General features: G+C 42.8%; 1 protein-coding gene across 2 annotated transcripts in view; it reads right to left on the bottom strand.

The window, feature by feature from the left end:
* RASEF (RAS and EF-hand domain containing) overlaps window positions 1–20,664 on the bottom strand; it is a 69,551-nt gene that overhangs the window by 4,247 nt on the left and 44,640 nt on the right. For both annotated transcript variants that reach the window (XM_037153783.2, XM_053656582.1), the window contains 9 exons: window positions 19,773–19,857; window positions 18,776–18,864; window positions 15,509–15,743; window positions 15,084–15,221; window positions 14,826–14,970; window positions 11,073–11,154; window positions 9,760–9,874; window positions 5,768–5,887; window positions 3,318–3,394 (listed from right to left, as the gene is read on the bottom strand). In XM_037153783.2, coding sequence (XP_037009678.2) covers window positions 3,318–3,394; window positions 5,768–5,887; window positions 9,760–9,874; window positions 11,073–11,154; window positions 14,826–14,970; window positions 15,084–15,221; window positions 15,509–15,743; window positions 18,776–18,864; window positions 19,773–19,857 — 1,086 coding nt within the window. The remainder of the gene's footprint in view (window positions 1–3,317; window positions 3,395–5,767; window positions 5,888–9,759; window positions 9,875–11,072; window positions 11,155–14,825; window positions 14,971–15,083; window positions 15,222–15,508; window positions 15,744–18,775; window positions 18,865–19,772; window positions 19,858–20,664) is intronic.

Here is a 20,664-nt window from a genome sequence, read left to right as displayed (position 1 = left end):
CTGTCCCGTAGAAATATAATGCAATCCACGTATGTCATTTAAAATTTTTAGTAGCCACCCTAAAAAATGTAAGGAGAAGCAGGTGAAATTAAGTTTGTGATGTATTTTGCGTCACTCGGTAGGACACAAATATTATCAACTCATCATGACATCTATAAAAATAACAGCCTGTCTTTCCCTTGACACCTCTGTGGAACCATGTACAGGCCTTCACAGGCTGAGTGCTTGTAACAGCACAGACGTTATCAAACTTGAAGCAAACAGGAAGGGAGAGAAGGAGGTGCCCACACTGCTCATCTGGCCTTCAGTTTCTTTAACTCACCAAAAATAAAGAAATGTCTCACTTCCAGGAAAGTAGAAAGATGATGATTCCAAAACATCTAAAACAGGTTTAAGGCTGGGGAAATTAAATTACTTCGCCCAAAACTACCATATGCTTAACAACCACATTTTAAATGGCTCAATCTTGGAAACACATTTATACCCAAAGGGATCAGCAATTGTGCTGAACTGATACATCAGCCTGAGCTTCTTGTATCATTTTCAAATTTCAGGCCATTGGTCAATTAAATGCCTATGGCATCTGAACAGATTGAAAAGAGTTGAAAGCCTCAGTGCTGTTAATGGCAAATTTACTTACCACAGGACAATGGCCACGTGGCTGTCCTACCAGGACTACAGGGAAATTGCAAAATTGCATTTCTAAGAGAAACTTTTCCTGGGATTGAGAGGTTTTCTGAGAAAAGGCAGAGTAGTTCATGTTGTCAACCAAACATTCTTGGCCTCCCTTTGAAACGAATCCTTCAGACAGTGCAAATCCATAAACCCACCTTGTTCACCTAGCAAACCCATGACCTGGCATGCAAGGGACTGTGTCAGGGGTTGTCTTGTGAGCTCTAAATCAAGAGCTTCCATGTTTTGCACTCTAAATAATATTCTGAGGAGTGAAAACCTTTTTAAATATTCATTTAGCCTGTGGAGTCTATACCATTTCTATTTAAGACTTAGGTATGTTGACAAGCAAATCTGAGGGCAGAGTATAAAGCAAATGAAAGCCTTTACATACTTGCCTTCTGTATAATTTTCAGGTTTAACACTAATTGCTGACCTACAGGCCTCAAACCAGGCTATAATGCAATAGCAACAACAGAATAAACTCCTGGATAAGGAATTCACAGGAAGTGCCCCCGTTACCAAGATGCCTATGGGCACAGGTGCTTTTAAGTAAACCCAACCCGCAGTGGGAGCTACACCATAAACAGAGCTGCGGGAGCAAATTCAGACAGACGGCTTACAGCCTCTCCCATCTTTATGATATAATAAAATAAACGATTCTGCACTCTGGGTGTGACCACAGCAATTTGGAGTCATTTAACTTTAATATGACCCTACTGGACAAAGCAGCATTACACAGCGATTGTATTACTCAGAGGATTACAGGCTACTGTATATAGAATTACAGACTGTCAAAACCAGAAAGGGCCTGAGAGATTATTCTCTTCAGCTCCCTCCCTCATTTTACAGATTAGAGATGTCTACAGGAAGACGGGGACTCGCTCAGGACCTCACAGCTATTCAAGGGCAGATTTAAGGCTGGACTTCGAGCCTCTGACACCACAATCCTGTAACACGCTGGGCAGCAGCCAACAGCCAGCAGCCACACAGAGAGCCTGCTCAGCAGCATCCACTCCTGCTCAGACACAGAAGCCACTCAGCCCCACTCTGCCCGAGGCGCAGGCAGCACGCAGCGCCTGGCCAGCCCAGTGCCCAGCCACGCTCTGAAGACCCTCTCTGAACACCACCTGCCTCAATGGGCACATCATCTCCATCCAGGAATTCTCACGTACATTTTAATGAAACACAACAGAACCATCCAAAAAAAAAAGGAAAACACCTACCAGCTCAGCAATTATTCCATCTTTAGTTCATATCATTGAATATCCCCCTCGACATTTACTAAATGTATCCTATTTGACCAAAATGGCTGTGCACCCAAAGGTGCGTGAGATCCATTATTTCACCTAATTTATGAAGGTTTTCTTTTAGCTCTTGACAAATGTGATATTAGCCATGATTCTCCTACTAATCAGAAGCAAAAACCATGTAATTCACTTGAATGTATACATTTAAATGTTTGTTTGCCCCTTTTCTACCTGTTCTAGGTCACAATCAAAGTTATTGCTGTTTCTGCTTTAAACAAAAAAGATTTCCAGATTTCCAGTGTGGTGGGAGCAGGTGATCTCTCTCTTGGACTGATGTCAAAGGAGATAATGTTCATAGACTCGGAGTTCAAGCTCAAGGCGCATTCTAAGCCCTGACACAAACTCATTCTAAGCAAGCATGGAAGGTCCCAGGGCCTGTTTCCTGGTTCTCTCAGGGTCCCATCCAAGCCTTCTATTCAAGGGATTCTAATCTAGGGAGCACTATAAACATCAAGTCGTTAATAGAAAATCAGAATTTAAAACAATGCAAAATATTGTCACTGTCAATGTATACTAGCGGAAGAGGCCAATTATCATACTAAAGTTAAGATTCTTGAAAACCTCACAAGTGATCAGGAAAAGCTCTATAAACTTAAATTACATTTTTACTTTGTAAGCCATTAAAGATCATTGGCCTGTATTTTTTTGGCACATATTTTGTTGTTTTTCTTGTATATTCAATTCCTTTAGACCAGTAAAGAATCATCTTGTAATTTGTGGCAGAAAACTAGGCAGAAGAAATAATTATAACAGACAGTGCTGTTATTTCCCAAGAGTACTCTAAGGATTAAAACTCACATTTATACCCAAGTTCCTCAAGAATGCAATATTTTATTCTAATATACATCACAAAATGTGATTTATTATTAACAACACGGTGTCTTAGCTGAATAAATTACCTGTGTGATAAATTTAATCAAGTGCTTCCAACTGGCATGATACACAATTTGCTTTACTGAGGCTTTCTTTTCTTTAACTGGAAAATGTCATACGAGTTACATTCATAATAGTCTCTTGTGTTCAAAGTCTGGTTCCTGGAAATGATTCATACAAGTCAACTGTTAGCTTTGTGGTGACATTCTGCAGAAATGTCAATGGTACCTCAGATGCACCCACTCTGCTTGGCAGTGAAGGTATTTTGCCAACGATCACAGGGAACATACAGCATTACCAGTTTTTATAAAATCTGTGTTTGTTTCCCTAACCACTGCTGAAAGGCGAGACAGTCCTTGCCAATGCATAGTCATGTTGTGGTGAAGTCTGATATGCATGCGCACCAACTCGATGGAAATTCAATCCTACACCCACTTTTCAAAATAAGAGACAAAAGCTTACCGTGCAAGATGGAGAACAGCTTCCACTACATTTGAACCATCTTTGGCACTTGTTTCACAGAATAAAGCCCCATACGTCTGAGGAAAGAAACGTACACTATTAAACAAAGCTTCTGTTTAAATTTCCTAAAGATTTGGCTTATAAATCAGTAAATAAAATAAAAATATTTTCCTATTGAGTACGCTAAGAGTGACTAGTAGCTAAGAAATTGGATTCAGAGTTTCAATAATTAAACAGCCTCTTTATTCCAGAAACTGTTCCTAGTTGGGGTAGTTTATAGTTTGCATTTTTTTAAAAACCCACAATACAAAATTTCAAGCTTTAAGGTGCTTATTTTCTATAGTCACGCACATGCTACACAACATTTGCTATAAAATCATTTGAGAGAAATAGAAATAATAGCTTAAGATAACCACTCAGGAATTTGAAGTCCATCAAAAGTGCATCTCCCTTTGGCCAGCAGGCGATCATTTCCTATCACGATTCAGCAGCCTGCATGTTGCTAAAACCAATGGACATTTTCTAGTCCTCTATCAGTCCGCCTCCCAGTGGTTATGTGTGTGACCACCGATCATATCACTCTCCTCCTTCAAACCTTTCAATGCTTCCCGTTCCACTTCACATAACGTTCAAATGCTTTACAATGCCTTACAAGACCTAGCAGCCTCTATGTGACCCCAGCCAACCTCCCGGCTTTACCTGCCACCACGATCTCACTCACAACGCTCCCTCTCCTTCTCCAATGCCCCAAAATCCCTCTCACCTCAGGATCTTTGCACCTTGGGTTCTCCCATTAGCTAGGTTATCGACCCTCTTCTCCAGACCGACCCCTACCTACCTTTAGGATCATAAGTAATCCTCCCTTGAAGATTGTCTTTAAACCCTGAGAAGTTCCTATTAGGTCTCCCTATTATAAAACCTCAGAGCTGACTGTCTTCCTGCACAGCCCTTGCCGCAGTTGTAACTGATGAAGTTATAGTGCATCTTAGTCTACCAAGGTGCAGATAATTTCCCTTAGGTAAAAAGAAGGGCGTGTGCTGTGGCCTGCATAGGGGTCTCACAGTCCTGGGGGGGGGGATAAGGGCAGGATGTGATGGCTGCTCTGAGGCAGGGAGAGAGAGGAACCGAATAGCGGGGAAAACTCCACTGTGGGACCTTTTCCCACGAGCCCCTGAGTCCACGGACACATCTATACAAACTCACAACATGAAGGGGTTTCTAGTGGAAATAGGCAGTGCTCCTGGGGAGTTCTGCAGCCGTGACGTTAGGGGGTGAAACCGAGATGCCTCCGAGGATGCAGGAGGGTGTAAGTGATGAGAGGCGGAAGCAAGCAGACCTTGGAGTCTGAGACACTGTGGGGAGGGAAGAAACCCTTCCCTTCACAGTGGCACGCACATGGCCAGTGTGAGGTCTCCGAAGCGGCATGTGGGACCGAGTCGGACATGAGATCGCACGCATGGAATGTCTGTCTCCTCCAGGCAGGAAACTCAGGAAGGCAAGGACTGAGTGTTTCGTACTCTATCCAGTCTTTGCTCAGCACATAACGAAGTGCTTGTCACGTGGTGGAGACAATTAAACATGTGCTGAACGAATCTCTCCTGTGTCACCACCTCATTTTAATGTTTACCACATTAGGTTCACAGTTCTCAAATTTAAAACAAGAAAAATCCCCCAAATCAGAAGAGTGAAATTCAAACTTTTAAAGGGCACATGGACATGCTGCAGAGAAGTTCTTTCATGGTGCTGATGAAAGAGAACACTGAAAGCAATGTCACCTCAGACTATTCCGTCCGTTAAGAACCTGTCATCTGACCCAAGGTGCATCTGATTCCGTGTAGGGCAGGACGAGCCAGAGGAGGGCCACGTGGCACTCTGGCACGGTGATGACAACGGGAGGACGAATGTGGCCCACAGGCATCATTTGGACAGGAGTGAGCTATATCCTCTACACAGATCCAAAAATAAGTACAGACTATCTGTTCCGACTAAACACACACCTTACAGGAAAAAAGAAGTTTCCCCATTGCCTTTCAACCAGGCAACACATTGCACCATCTCCTGCCCCTGGGCACCATAACCCCCTGGACTCAAACCCCTCTTTTCAAAAATAGGACACCCATTCTTCTCCTTTACCTGGATTCCAGGGCCGGAGAAGGGTTCCAGGAACCAGGGGAGAGTGAGGAGGAAGGTATGATAATTCTGGCTCCTCTCTGTCAACAATAGTCAACGGGAGGAAAGGATCCAGTGACCAATTTACCTCGATGAGGGATTTAGATTTAACCCTTGGTGCAATTACTTACATTCAGCAAGTGGGAGATGCTGGGAGTTCTGCCTGTGCCAGGACAGAATAATCCCCATTAAGCAGAGAGCAGGTCCATAAAAGAACCTCCTAAGTGGAGGCAGACAAAGGCGAAATATGTCTCCCAGTCTGGACCCACTCTCACTCTTACCATGGCCAGTTTTTCTCCAAAGTATCCCGGGACGCACTTCTGTCCCTCTGCGGCTGCAGTGTCACGAAGATCAGCTTTGTTTCCCACCAACATGATTGGGATATTCTCGGTGGTTGCATCCTATTACAAGGAAAACAAAATGTACACACATCAAACACCGCACAAGTTACCACTACAATGACAGCGGCTATCATGTCCAAATGCCCCTGTGTGCCATCTGACGTATGGATAAGACCCTTAAACCTCAAAATCTCTAAAGAGAGCCAAATGGTTCCCCACTGCCAGGTGAGAACACTGAAATTCAAAGATTCCAAATAGGAACTGGTAAGGGCCAGGGTCTAAACTGACTGCATTCCCCTTCCCACTGTACATACAAACCAATAGGAATTTGAGAAGCATGACCTCAGAATTACTTCTAACTGCAGTGGCCACATCATTTTCTACAACTTTCACTCTGAACAATAGTGATTACAGGTCAACTTCATTATCCCAGATCCAAAACACGCAAGTCCCTCAGCTATAATGGGACCTCCTGCTGCTCTCTGGTTTACAGAGCAAAGCAAGAAGGCCCTGAAAGTCAACACTCTCCTTATGAGGCGTCAATTATCACTCTATTCAAAGTCATAGCTTCTCAGGATAATGCTTCCAAATCAGCAAATGCAAACCAGCACACTGTCCCACACTCTCAGCGGAGCTGGGTGGAAATGAAAGATGTGAGAGGCAGACCTGAGTTTGAGACCGCACCTCTACCACCTCTGGCCGCTCACTGGCTCTGTGAAATCAGGCAAGCCTTTTCCTGTTTTTGCCTGCATATCCCTGTGTGTAAAATTTAGCTCTTGGTAAAAGGCTCATCCCACCTCAGCGGGCTATGATGAGAGTAAGAGAATATAACCTGCCTAGCCAGAAAAAAAAATGGGTCTCTGGGTCCTAAATGAGAGAAACAGCGGCCCTGGCTAAGGCATGTGGCAATTACTCCCTGTGGTGTCCAAAGACTCCCAGGGGCTCGCTCGGTTCGGTGCCATACCCGAGACAGGAGCAGGAAATATGCCTTAGAAATCATGAACTCATGTTTGACTTCCCTCTCTTCAGACCAGTCCGCTCTAACTGAAGGCACCAGAGTGTGCTCAGAGCAGAGCGGAGAGGGAGGAGAAGGCCCTCTCCAAGCCTAGCCCACGCACCCTTAATGAGTTCATTAATCGTGTTCTTTGGCATTCAGCTGAGGATCCAAGGGACCTCACTGGGAAGCCATTAACCAAATATGCACTTAAGTAAGCCAAAAATCCCGACATCAAAATGACTTCCCAAAGTCACACAGGTAAACACCTCCATCAAGTTCTGACTCAAATACCACCTTCTCACGAGGCCACCCGACCACACCGATGACAGCTGCAGCCCACTGCCTCACCCTGAGGCCTCCCTCCCGCCTTCTTTTTATTCCTGTAATGTTTCTCACACTCCACCATTCTGTTTATTTCATTTATCTATTTTGCTTCTTGTTCTATCTCCCTCACTGAAGTACAAGCTCAAGAATGGGGCTCCTTGCTTTACTAACAGGTACATCCCAAGCACCTGAATGGCACCTGCCCAGGGGAGGCACCCACTGCTTCTGAACGTATAAAAGTCAGGATGAGAGCTCATGTCTCCAGCATCTCCCTTCAATTTTTGCCCAAATATTCATTAAATAAACTACTCATGACAGAGAAGTAAAAGGCCATCATTTTATTTTACCCATGATTTTATGACAAGATTTTGTAACTTAGTGGTTTTTGATCAAAGTGTATTCACTCAGAGGGTCCATTCGCCACTGACACTCTACTTCCCCTCAGTCCTCTGGCCTATCCTGATGACAATTAGTTTCTATCGGTACTCACAGCGGCCATGTAAACTGTCCCTTGTCCCTACTGAACTTCCTCACCTTGGGAAGGGTGAGCCACGGCAAAGGTTCATCGCACCCATTACTTTCACCACTTTTTTCCCACTATTTTTGTCTTTATTTTATTTTTTTAACATTTCTTATTGTTGTTCAAGTACAGTTTTCTGCCTTTTCCCCCAACCCCTCCCCACCACCCTCCCATTCCCACCCCCCCGTTATTGTCCATGTGTCCTTGATAATTGTTCCTGCAAACCCTTCGCCCTTTTCCCTTATAATCCCCTTTCCTCTCCCCTCTGGTCACTGTCAGCCTGTTCTCAATTTCAGTGTCTTTGGTTATATTTTGCCTACTTGTTCATTTTGTTGATTAGGTTCCCATTAAAGGTGAGATCGTATGGTATTTGTCTTGCACTGCCTGGCTTATTTCACTTAGCATAATGCTCTCCAGTCTGATATGAGAGTTAAATGCCAAGTGCTCTCTGGTTTTTTCTCTATACCAAGTCGAATAATTCATCTTGAATGCAGTTGTCTTACTCCTCAGACCCTGCGAAAGGTGCTACCAAACTGAAAAGGTCTCAGCCTGTGCAGGCCGCTCAGCGAACTACGGTCGTGGGCCCCGGCACACACTACAGCTGGCCACTGACCACCCTCCCAACCCTGCGGTGGCCATGCCTTGTAGGCTTCTTTTTCTTGAGCATAATCCAAAGACTTACAATGAAAACTACTTCCAACAGTTTCAACAATGAAGTTTTGCTGTACTCTCAACTACCTATGTGGACCAGTTAGCTGGGACTATCCATTACTCTGGGCTCACTGCTCTGTCCCAGGGAGCAAGTTCTGGTCCTTCTCAGTAGCTGGGCAAGTTCCCACAAGGTCAAGGACATGACTGAAGGCAGCAGAGGCCACTCTTCCATGTGAGGACCGTGCCTCAGAATTCCTTTCCTGGCCTCAAAAGCATCTTCTCATAATCTGTTGCTCACTCTGACACTTTATCAAGGGAGTAACCATACTGAACCAGGAGGTCCAGTTCTGGCCCCTGCTCCAACCCTAAACTCTGAATAACTATACACCAGTGTACTTCCTGGGGTTCCATCATAAATGGGAATGATGCTATGTTTCTTCCTTTCTCAGATATGTCGCAGAGGTGAATATAACATGGAAAATTTTTGAAAAAGTATCCACTTAAGTTACGACATTTCAGGAGGACAAAATGCACATTTATTTATCTCTAAGTTTTATTGCCAATTACAATGTCAATTCTCACATGACATCTTCAGTTAGGTAGTAAAAAGTTCTCTATTTAGCTACCCCTGTACTTAATGCCTGTTAAAAATTATAGACAATAGACTTGAAAAGTTGTATTAGTCTAGTGTTTCAGGGTTTTTTTTCCTTGAGAGAGTATACTGAACCACAGCTTGAACTATAGTTTTACGTTGATTAATAAGTGCTGGCAGCACCCTAACTGTGGTCAAATCATTTCCCACTTTTGAACATTATTTATGATGAAACCAAAGGTCATCAAAGCTCATCAGATGAAAGATACCATCTCATTTGATCAAAAGAAAGCACAGACAGTTGTCACAGACATTAAAAACACCAATTAGTTTTCCAGTGGTGCCTTGGGATTTAGAAAGAGCCAAGTCACTCCCAGAACAATGTTGAGCACACACTTGCTATGGAGTCTGGGCCTCACACCAGGGGTCTTTTTACCTGCACCTCCTGGTAGGAAAGCCCCTGTTGACAAGGAAGCCCCTGTTCACATGCAGCCAAGCGATCCACCCCACCCCAGCCTCCTTTGTGAGTACGCTGCTTCTCCAGTTCCCTGCATTTCCACCTGCTTCCAGTAGGGTTCTGATTTTATCTGTAAGAAAACCCAGAAATTTTACTCCCACGAACTCCCTTTAGTCTTGTCCTTGACCATGTGGGAACTTGCCCAGCTACTGAGAAGGACAGGAACTGCTAAGTGCCACTGAGAACTCTTCGTCTAATGTCCACCTCTTTGTGACATCGGACATCAGTGGGTTCTCATCACATTCCCTTCGATGAAGAAGAGAACCTGCATTTTCAAGATGGCCTAGAGCTTCCCCAAGTAATGTTCTGTTTCTCTGTTTTGATTTCTTACCTCTATCATATCTACCCATTCTCGTACATTAAGGAAGCTTTTCTCACATGTGACATCATACAGCAGCAAAACACCATCTGCTCTTCTGAAGTAGGACTTGGCAATACTTCTGAATCTAGAAAAGAGAAATGAACTTAACTTATATTTCTACTCAGTCCATTTGATGCTGTTTCATTCACCTCTTTTATGCTCACTTTTCTCTCATCTTCTCAAATAAGCCCCTACTGAGGAAAATCTGTTGGCCGCATGTCACTGTGAAACAGCCATCTCTGAGGCCTAGAACGACCCAGTGAAATGTAATGGGATGGGAATCTGGGCCACCAATTTTTAAAAGCCAATCATTTTCTCCACAAAATCACCCCAAGAATGTCTACAAACACCAAAACATAACCAGGGCAAGACTGACAGTGTAATTTCTGAAAATTCCAGCCTTGGCAAAAACCTACCAAAACCCTTAAGTGGGACACAGAGAAGGGTGGAAGGGGATGCACATCAGAGAAAAACAATCTGGGTGTGAGAAGGACTAACAATGTGGAACGTAATGATGTGCCCAAAGCTTCACATCCAGGGGCTGGGGATCCACTGGGGAAGAGCACACTGTAAGACATATGTCTTAATCTAAATCGAGTGCAATCTTTTCTACTATCTTTCATCAGCCACGAGTGTGTTTTAAATGTTGAAACCCTCGGTTTGCCAGAGAATATGAGCTCCATGTGGGCGGGTAGCTGTGTCCTATTGAAAAGATTCACTGACGAATCTTAGCAGCCTCAATGGTGCCTGGTGCAGAGGCAGGTAGGTACCCCACACATACTTAAAGAATTAAATACATTCTGCTCCCAAACAGTTAGACCTAAAACTTACGCTCAGTGCTTCTGATCATTAGCAATAAATGTGAGACTAAGTACTGTCACCAAATGGGAGTCTGCTACTTAAAGGTTGTGCCTCTGCGTTTGAACCAAGAGTAGCTGACAGGTTCTGTTCTCCGTTTTTTATTGGGCCCCAATTAGTGGCTCCTCACACTGTCACTGGATTCAGAGGTGTGGTCTCTGAATTCTTGTTAGGAGAGGGCCCGCTCTTTCTCTCACATGAACATGAACTTAGTGGAAGTTTAAGATCCCTTCCTCACACAACTGACAGATAAGTGAAGGAGGTAGGAAATGGAAGAAAGCAAGCATTCCTGAAATTCTAATGTACCATGTAACTATATGGCATATTATAATTATATACTTATAAGCATAAAACACATCAAGTGTGCTACGAAGCTTGTCTGTGCAAACTGAAGCAGAGCCTGAAGCTTTATGGACAGCACTTGCCTCTCCTGACCGGCCGTGTCCCAGAGCTGCAGAACCGTCCGCTCTCCATCAACAATGAGAGTTTTCATCTGAAAGTCGACCCCTGAAAAGAAATACAGGAGAACATGGAGAACGTGGTGCAAATAATTCCACTGGTTTTCACTTTCAAGCCAGTACGCCAGAGCCCAGTGTGGTAGAGAAAAATGAACATGGCCTTCATGGAGAGTGACCTACACACACTAATTATAAGCCAGAACGCACAAGTGCATGCAGATGTACCATCTGCAGGTTGGCTGAACTGGGAAAGGTTTTAGTCTATGGACAAAGGGGAAGTCTATGTTCTATTCACCTACATAACTAGATGAACTCAGTTACATCTGTCTGTGTGCACATGTACATATGTATATATGTCCCTGTTTATACATACACGTATATATGTATACATGTGTATATATGTACATGATGTATGTATGTGCCATGCTCTCTAGCAACTGAAGCAGATACTATAACCTTTTTATGAATCAAATTGAAGTGGACTTTCAGCTTTGTTATCTTGAACAGTCTAACAGAGAACCATAAATTTACAAAGATGCCCATAGAGAAGAGTGTAATCAATCTTTTTAAAAACATTTCTGGTTATCTAAATAAGAACAATTTAGATAAAGAAAAATAATTATTAATAACTTGTATATCCTCAACTGTTTTTACTGATTATTATGCAAATTGGGGAAATCAAGACACTACTTATCTCCTTGCCCTGAACTGTAGTACTGATATTCTACTGTAAAGAAGGAAAGGAGCATACAAGGTCTGTCCAGAATGTATCCAGCCACGGACTATGAAAAATAGAGACATTTATTGAAGAAGGTACAAGATACAAGAAACACTGGGACTTCCACCAAGATGGAGGCATAGGTGGAAATATTGTGCCTTCCCGCACAACCAAGTTTAAAAACAACAAAGTTTTAGCAACAAAAAATGCAGCCAAACCACAGAAAATTGAACAATACAGGAGTCTGACAACAATGAAACACTCAGCCTGACCAGTAAGAGGGGCAGAGCCAGCAGCAGAGTGGGTTGGGCAAAAAAGATACCTTGACCCAGGCCTGCAGGCAGCCAAGGGGGGATCCCAGGTGTGGGGTAGCAATGGGCGGACCCAGTGAAGGTGCAAGGTGGCAGGCTGACCACAGTCACACATTTGTGCACAGATAAACCAGTAAAGGATCGAGCAGTGAGACAGACTAAGCAGGCCCCAGCAGCGGGAAGGAGCAGAGGGGACCACTATTGCTCCCTCTCTGACCCCACCCCCACATACAGCATCACAAACCAGTGACCTGGGTGGCCCTACCCTGGTGAACAACTAAGGCTCCTCTCCTCATATGTAACAGGCATGAACAGATCAAAACATGGCTCAAGAACAAGTCAGAGCCCCAGAGCCGATAAATCTAAGCGAACAAGAAATTGCCAGCCTATCAGAGGCACAGTTCAAAACACTGGTGATCAGGATGCTCACAGAATTGGTTGATTTTAGTCACAAATTAGAGGAACATATGAAGGCTAAACTAATTGAAATGAAGGGAAATGCACAGGAAAGCAATACTGATGGAAAAGAAACTGGGAATCAAATCAAGGGAGTGGACCAGAAGGAAGAAAAAAATGACCAAACAGAAAAATATGAAGAAACAAGAATTTTAAAAAATGAGGAGAGGCTTAGGAACCTCCAGGACATCTTTAAATGCTCCAACATCCGAATTATAGGGGTACCAGAAGGGGAAGAGAAAGAGCAAGTGGAAATCTTATTGGAACAAATAATAAAGGAGAACTTCCCCAATCTGGCAGAGGCAATGGACTTCCAGGAAATCCAGGAGGTGCAGAGAGTCCCAAAGAAGTTGGACTGAAGAAGGAACACACCCAGGCACATCATCATTACATTAGCCAAGATTAAAATGAAGGAGAGAATCCTAGAAGCAGCAAGAGCTAAGGGGACAGTCACCTACAAAGGAGTCCCCATCAGACTGTCAGTGGATTTCTCCAAAGAGACCTTACAGGCAAGAAGGGGCTGAAAAGAAGTATTCCAGGTCATTAAATCCGAAGACCTACAATCAAGATTGCTCTATCCAGCAAAACTTTCATTTAGAATGGAAGGACAGATAAAGTGCTTCTCAGATAAGATCAAATTCAAGGAGTTCATCATCACCAAGCCCTTACTATATGAAATGTTAAAGGGACTTATCTAAGAAAAAGAAGATAAAAAACATAAACAGTGAAAGGACAGCAAACTCACAGTTATTAACAACCACACCTAAAACAAAAGCAAATTAAGAAGACAGCTAGATCAGGAGTGAACCATAGAAATGAAGATCACATGAAGGGTTAGCACCAGGGGATTGGGAGAAAGAGAAGGGGTGAGAAGGTACAGAAAATAAGTAGCATAGACTGTAGATAGAAAATAGATAGGGGGGAGGGCAACAATAGTAGGGGAAATATAGAATCTAAGGAACTTGAAACACGTGCTCATAAACTAAAGGGGGGGAATGGTGGGGAAGGGGTATGCAGGGTGGAGGGGAATGGAGGAGGGGAAATAGAACAACTGTAATGGCATAATCAATAAAATATATTTTTTAAAAAAGAGAAAAAAGAAACACTGTACACAGGACAGTGGCACCTCAGTCCCCTTCAAAGTAGACACCCTGGGACCTCACACAGTTCACCCAGTTGCCATCAGCTGCCCCATCATATTTTCCTGAATCTCATCAATGATCTGAAATCTCTTTCCTTTAGAAGGTGATTTTAGTTTTGGGAACAGCAAGAAGTCACAGGATGCAAAATCTGGGCTGTTAGCGGGGCTGAGTCACCTGGGTGATTTGGTGCTTTGCCAAAAAACTCTGCAGAAGACGTGATGCAGGAGCAGGCGTGTTGTTGTGATAAATCTGCCGATCACCAGTGGCCCATAGCTACAGCCTTCTGAATCATCCGAATAGTTTCCACGGAGGAATGTTCAAGCTCAATGCAAAATTTGATGTAGATTCACTGTTCTACTCACTCAGTCATTTTTAATGCAATGACTATGCAGTATACATGCTCACTCAATGGTATCTACCACCCCCACTAACTAGTAAAATCACTGTTCACGCATGTGCATTCCAGTCTACTCTCCTTGACTGCCAGGTTACACTGATGTCATGCAAAGCATTCTCTTTATATTAACAAAGGCTGGACTTTTTCCAGACGTATCTCGTATATCTAGCTATGATTTTGACCACAGTGACAACCTACCCATCAATGATGTCATTTTACCAATATCAAGTGACATCTCATCAGAAAAACTTTCCCTGGTCGCCCTGTATAAAAATGCACCTCTTCCCAAATGTCATACTTTTTGTATTTGTTTTACATCTATTTCCTTCCTTTGGGTTCTACATTCCTTGCAGATTGGGATGTAGTCAACTCCGTCCAATGTGTATCCTTAGTGCCTACAATAGCACCTGGCTCACAGTAGGACACAGGAATGAATGTCCTCTCAGGCTCTAACCTTACTATGGTTTATCTCACTGGCTAAGTAGATACCTCTGTCCTTTGTCAGTCTTCTTTCCCTAAAGTTGGGTCTTAGACAAAACAGAAGAGGACCATTCAACAGACAAGGAAATGCACACATGTCTGTATATGTATGCACAGAGAGACAGATCTATGTATCTGTGTATATAATCCCCAAAGAAAATAAAACCCAGCTAAAGAAGATCGTTTCCCCATTAACATCTGAAAAGGGAACCATACCCAGGGTGGCACTTGTATTTCCTCGAAATTCATTCTTGCAAAGTCTCATGAGGAAACTGGACTTCCCCACAGCGGCGTCCCCAGCAAGCACAATCTTGTAAGCCTTCTGTGAGCTGGAAGGTCTGCTGTCCTCCACCGTGTCTGTCTGCAGGGAAGCCACAGTGGGTGACAAAGGGAGTGCCAGTTCTCTTCCTACAAGTTACATGACACACAAAACTATTTGTCTTCACACATGAAAGTGTCTCGGAAATCACCTACCTGGGGTGAGAGTGTCAAGATGGGCTTTCTGGAAAAAGCAGCAAGACTGTCTTCACCACCAGACTCCTGGGGCTTCCAGTCTAAGACGGAAGCCACACCTTCTGAACCATACGTCTCTTCATCCTTTATATCAGGAACCTGTTAAAAATATTAGCAGTTAAAAAACAAAGTCATTACACATCTACATCATAGATTAAACAGAAGAAAAATATACAGTTGAATCTATAGTCAATGCTGTTATGAAATAAAGTGGCCCCAAATGGCAATCTATGAGAATCTCTCATTTTGGTGGAGGAAAAAAACCTTCTGCCTATGTTTCATATTTATAACCTTGCAAAATGGATTCCCATGACTGATCAATGGTGAACGGGTGACAGATCTCTAAAAAGATAAGGCCTAGGAGAGCAGTGGTTTCTGGGGCTTACGTCTGTGTCTGAAGCATCCCCCGTGAAGCTCTCCTGGGTGCCGTGTGACCTCTGAAATGCCCTCTGGTGTTTGTACTCCACCTCCGAGTCATAGTCATTGGAATCTCTCAGGGTGGACAAGCCGCTGTCGAAGCAGCTCTCAGGCAGGCTGTCAACTTCACAATTCATCCTCTGCATAGGATCACAGAGGGCCAACGAGTCACAGTCCTCATCCACGTAGGAAGAGCGAGATGACCTGGGAGAAAGTAGAAGATTGCTTCACCTGAGAGCTTGCCATGCACAAGACCACACGGGCAAGAGCGGGACAGACTGGCTTCCAGAAGACTGACATTTTCACTTGTGCCAAGAGCCACAATGTAACCCGTGATTAAGCATCAGGGGAAATAAAATGTTCAAAGCCATATCAGTTCCTTCTCTGCAATAATCAATTAAGATAAAGACACTCTAACATTTACTAAATGAAGCTATTTGTAAAAAACTACCTTTATTTTCCGATACAGAAATTTCTAGAATCTAAATGCAATCTAAAGTTGCACTAAGAAAAATAAAATATAGAACATATGAACCTTTTCACTCAAATGTGGTCAGACCACATTCTGAACAGTGTGTCCATTTCTGGATAACATCTCCATTTAAAAGAGATGCTGAAAACTTGGATGGGAAAGGCAGTCATGATGACATGAGCCTCAAAACCTCAGACAGAGAAATCATTCAGTGTAATCAGCTTAAGTCTTAATGGTTTCTCTCTTCAATTAATCAAAGGGCTGACACGTGAAGAACATATTCTCTCAGGTTGCCCAAGACAAAATAAGGGCCAACTGTTAAACTTTTCTGGGGAGTCATATTTCTAACAAAATGGTAAAAAATGGCAGGCAGTTAGAAATGTGTGGTTTTGGAATGGTTCCACAGGTGAGATGAGTTTTCTGCCATTGAGTGTTGACAACTAGTGTGGAAAGATCCCTAAAGGAGAAAAAAGCTAGAACTTCTGACTTCTGTTGATCCTTCCTTTTGTGAAACTCAAACAGGAGAATCTGAAGGAACTGCACATTTCCCTATTTACTTTTGCTTTCCTATTTATTTTCATAAGGACCTAAGTTTATACTAGAGTAAAAATAATGGCTACAATTAATTTAGTCCCCGCTGCACACCAGGCACAATCCTAGCTATTGAGCAGACGTGACCTCATCAGAAGCAGGAGTTGGGCCAGGTACATGGGTCTCCAGACATGACACATAAGAAGAGATGGATATGCTTAGAAAAGACAGGTGATCTTAGTATAAAGAAATACAAGCCATATTAAAAAAATCTACAATATCAAAATATTTTGGTGCCTTTAAGCACACGTTTGAAATTAACTACAAAGGTGATTTAACCACTGTACTTTGTCTAAATACATAGCTCAATTATGAGGTCTTTTTCCTGGGACCAGAACTTCATACCAAATCTCTATCTGTCTGGCTAGCCAGGTATGTGTGCATGCATGCATGTGTGTGTACACATTCTTTTACTATTTAACCACTTGTGAAACTCTCCTGAAACTGATTTTAGGTTAACCTGTAAGGAACCTAAAAAAAACATTCTCATTATAATATAGTACAAACTACTTCAGCTCATGTCATTATTGGTCATAACTTTATTTGTTAACCTATTTGTATCTTTGATAAGGAATGAAAGAGAAGTAAAATCCTGAATTGAGAAATCACTTACATGAACATCTAAACTCTAAATTAAAAATATAGGTACAGACCAGACTTTTCCAAACTCATCTTACATACATCACTATTTTAAGAGTAAACTATTCTTATCCAACCAAAGAATATTTTTATTACAATTAAATATGTAAAAACACAGCACAAGCCATATTTTATCAGCGTTCTTAGGAAAACACAAAACTAAAATGAACATGCAAATTGAAATCCAGTAAGTAACAAAATTAAATTTATAATAGTTAAGCCTTTTATATAACTTTTAAGCTTTTATAGCATCCAAAAGAAAACAGAATGTTAGCTTCTCATATCAATGATATGACCTCCCCAAAAGGAACACCAGTCAGACCACCTGCCCCCCAGTGACTCCCGATGCCGTGAGCACTCCTGTGATACATCGCTGTCAGTCTGAGACACTGATGTATGATGGTTTTGTCCCTGAGAATCTACTGTCTAGGGGCTCTCAGTCCAGTATGTATGAGCCTTATTCATGGTGTCTACTGTTTTCAAAAATAAATCATGATAAAATTTCTGGAAGCATTTTCAGTTAAGTATCTTACCTCCTATGTGCTTAAAGAGTGACCTTAGATACCAGTCCAGAAAAATGGAATTACACCCACATTCATAAAAGTGACCTCTATCTCTCAGTAAAAGAGCAGCCAGCCTATTAAAAACCAGTAAATTGTTAGAATTTTTTATTCAGAAGTCAGTGGACAATAAACACATGTGATCTGTGGGGTTTTCTTAAAAGTGATCACCAGCTGCCTTGGTTACAGTCCTTCCTGAAAGGGGACCTGCCTTTTTTGTTATCACCAGAATGTTAAGTTCATTCATTATTCTTTAGTCCAAGGGATCTCGAATGAAAAGGGAATGAACATAAATCAGCAAGTTGCATCAGAAGTGGAGAGTGGAAACCTGTAGCTCATACATTCACATCTACTTTCAAGCTTTGACATGCTCCAAAAGTAACTTTTTAAGTAGCAACGCTGGATATATGTGTCACACATATCATCTTTCAGTTTTTATTGCTACATCTCAAGTTACAGTAGCACCAATATTTCATGACATTTAATTAAAAATATAACTGAATTTTCACTTCTGGTAAGCCTCTGTGACTTAATACAGTAGCTTGTAAACATTAGCTTTATTGCTACTTGTTTTGAATGTTTTCTTTCCCTTGAACAGGGCTGACATAATATTATGCTGAGCTACTAAACATTTGCCAAGAGTCTCAACATCATATACCACATATATCGTAACACCGACTGGTTTCCCTGAAACTCCATTTACTGACTCTACCTCTGTGAAACTACACTCAATCGGGGATGAGGTAAAGTAGAACATACATAATAGCAGGTCATGATAACATCTTAAGGAAATCACTTTGGCCCTCCAGCAACATGTTTAATCTTTACCTATTTCACGTTTCAAAAATGTGAAGTATGAGTACAAGTAGAAATTAGTGCCCAAAATATAATCTCATTATTTTCACATACCTCTAAGGAAATTTACTTTCCCATCAACTTTGATCAAGAATTCAAATGAAACATAAGTAACATACCTGTCATAGCCTGAAGGCTGAGGAGAATGACCATTAAATTTGGGACTGCTCCTAGAGATCGTATTCCCTGGTGACGTACTATTTATGCGCTGTAATACATAAGTAATGGTTTGTTACTCCATCTAAATGTTTTATTTATACATGCTATTTAAACTGCAGCACACTAGTTAACTTCTAATGTAATTAAACCTTTGGTGTCCTTCAGGAGCAAACCTGAGCACAGAAATCAAGGGGAAAACATGCAACAACCACATTCGGTACTTTCTCCTCACCATGTCGTCAGTCTAAACCCCACCGTGTCAGCCATAAAGGGGCACCCGGTTCCTGAGATCTGCCAGGACCTTGCAACACCAGCCCCTAGTGATGTGCTTCCTCTCAAAGCATAACTTGGCTTAGGGAGTGACCCTTCCCTATCCAAAGCTATGCCACCGGGACCCCAAATGTGAAGCTGACCTCCCACGGTGGGAGATGAGGCTCCCTGGCACAGAGTCCGGTGAAGGTCCTCCAAATTCTAAATGGGGTGTAGCTGGTTTTTGTGGGGGGCTTTAAAATCCAAGGCCTCCACTCTGACTGTCTCACTGCCATGAAGAACACTCAGTGTGTGCAGACATACTCCTCAGCCAGAGGCACCCTCTCCCTCCTCTCAACTGGGCAGTATTTCATTTGCACCTCCCAGGACAGCCTGCTTTTTTTGATGTCGTTGCTATCTGCGCTCATCCTAACTACCTACTACACAAACTCTGTGGGACCCAGGTCGCACTTTTAATACACCTTTCTCTGGTTTCCTAGACCATGTAACAAAGAGTTGGTTAACCTCCAGGCATGTATTGCCTCAGAGGGGTAGCATATTTTTTTAATTTGGGACAAATGCTTCCCCTATTATTATATGGAATAGCTTCTCATGAATGTAAGTTCTTCCCTAATTAAATAAAAGATTTTCGTCGAAAGAGTCTACCACGAGACAGAACGACAGGCGCTGGAAAATCCTACAGCGTACCAAGGATCTGTTGAACTTGCTGTAAGTGCTTTCCAGGGCACTCCTTAGGCCGTCGTTACTGTCGTGCAGTTTCCGGTTGGCTGTTCTACAGAGTGAAGAGGAGAGAGAAATCCATACTGAGAAGTGTTAGTGGAGCAAAGGGCAGCACTTCCTTTTCAGGCTGTGATGTTCGGAATGTGGAATTACCACCTCTTGTAACTTGCTCCCTCTTCCCTTCACACCTCCCAAACTGAGATCATAATTCATTACTAAATGTACAACTTAATGGATGTATCGCCTCTCTTTAAAGATCTCAGGGCATTTTTAGGAAGGTAATAGCTGTTCTGTGGAACTGCTCTTCCCTCAAGCAGCTCTGCTGCTTGAGCAGGTTTCGTGTAGGCTCCCGCTCTCTAAGTGCTTGGAGCAGGCCACCATCACAAGCCGCCCTCTATCCCTCTGCACACAGGCTGGCTGTGGACGTGGTGTGTTATAACACACTTTTTTCTGGCTACTCCCGAATCCCACTCCTGGCCTGGTGTACTGTCACCAGGCAATGCCATGTACCTGCTGAAGGCTCAGATGTTGACTATAGGTTCAAATCCCAACTCAGGTGTGCCTTTCCCACATGACCGACAGCAGTTATTTAACCTGGCAGAGCCTCAGCAACCTCTTTTCTGAAATGAGGGTAATAACAGAGCCTCTGCGATGGAGGTGGCCAATCTTTCCCTGCTGAAGGCTTATTCATCCTTCAGACCTCAGCTCACTCGGTGCCTCCACTGGGAACACTTCCTGGACCTTCCTGGTTAGGTCAAAGTTCTCTATGTATGCCCTTGGGGAGACACTCTCCTTTGACCCACCTCTCTCTCATTCAAGACTTTACATTTCTGCAATTACTGATCAGTTTCTGCCTTCT

The sequence above is a fragment of the Artibeus jamaicensis genome, unplaced genomic scaffold (assembly GCF_021234435.1).
Source record: "Artibeus jamaicensis isolate MK-2021 breed Jamaican fruit bat unplaced genomic scaffold, CSHL_Jam_final scaffold_1964, whole genome shotgun sequence".
In the NCBI taxonomy this organism is placed as follows: domain Eukaryota; kingdom Metazoa; phylum Chordata; class Mammalia; order Chiroptera; family Phyllostomidae; genus Artibeus; species Artibeus jamaicensis.
This window is presented reverse-complemented; position numbering and strand designations above follow the sequence as displayed.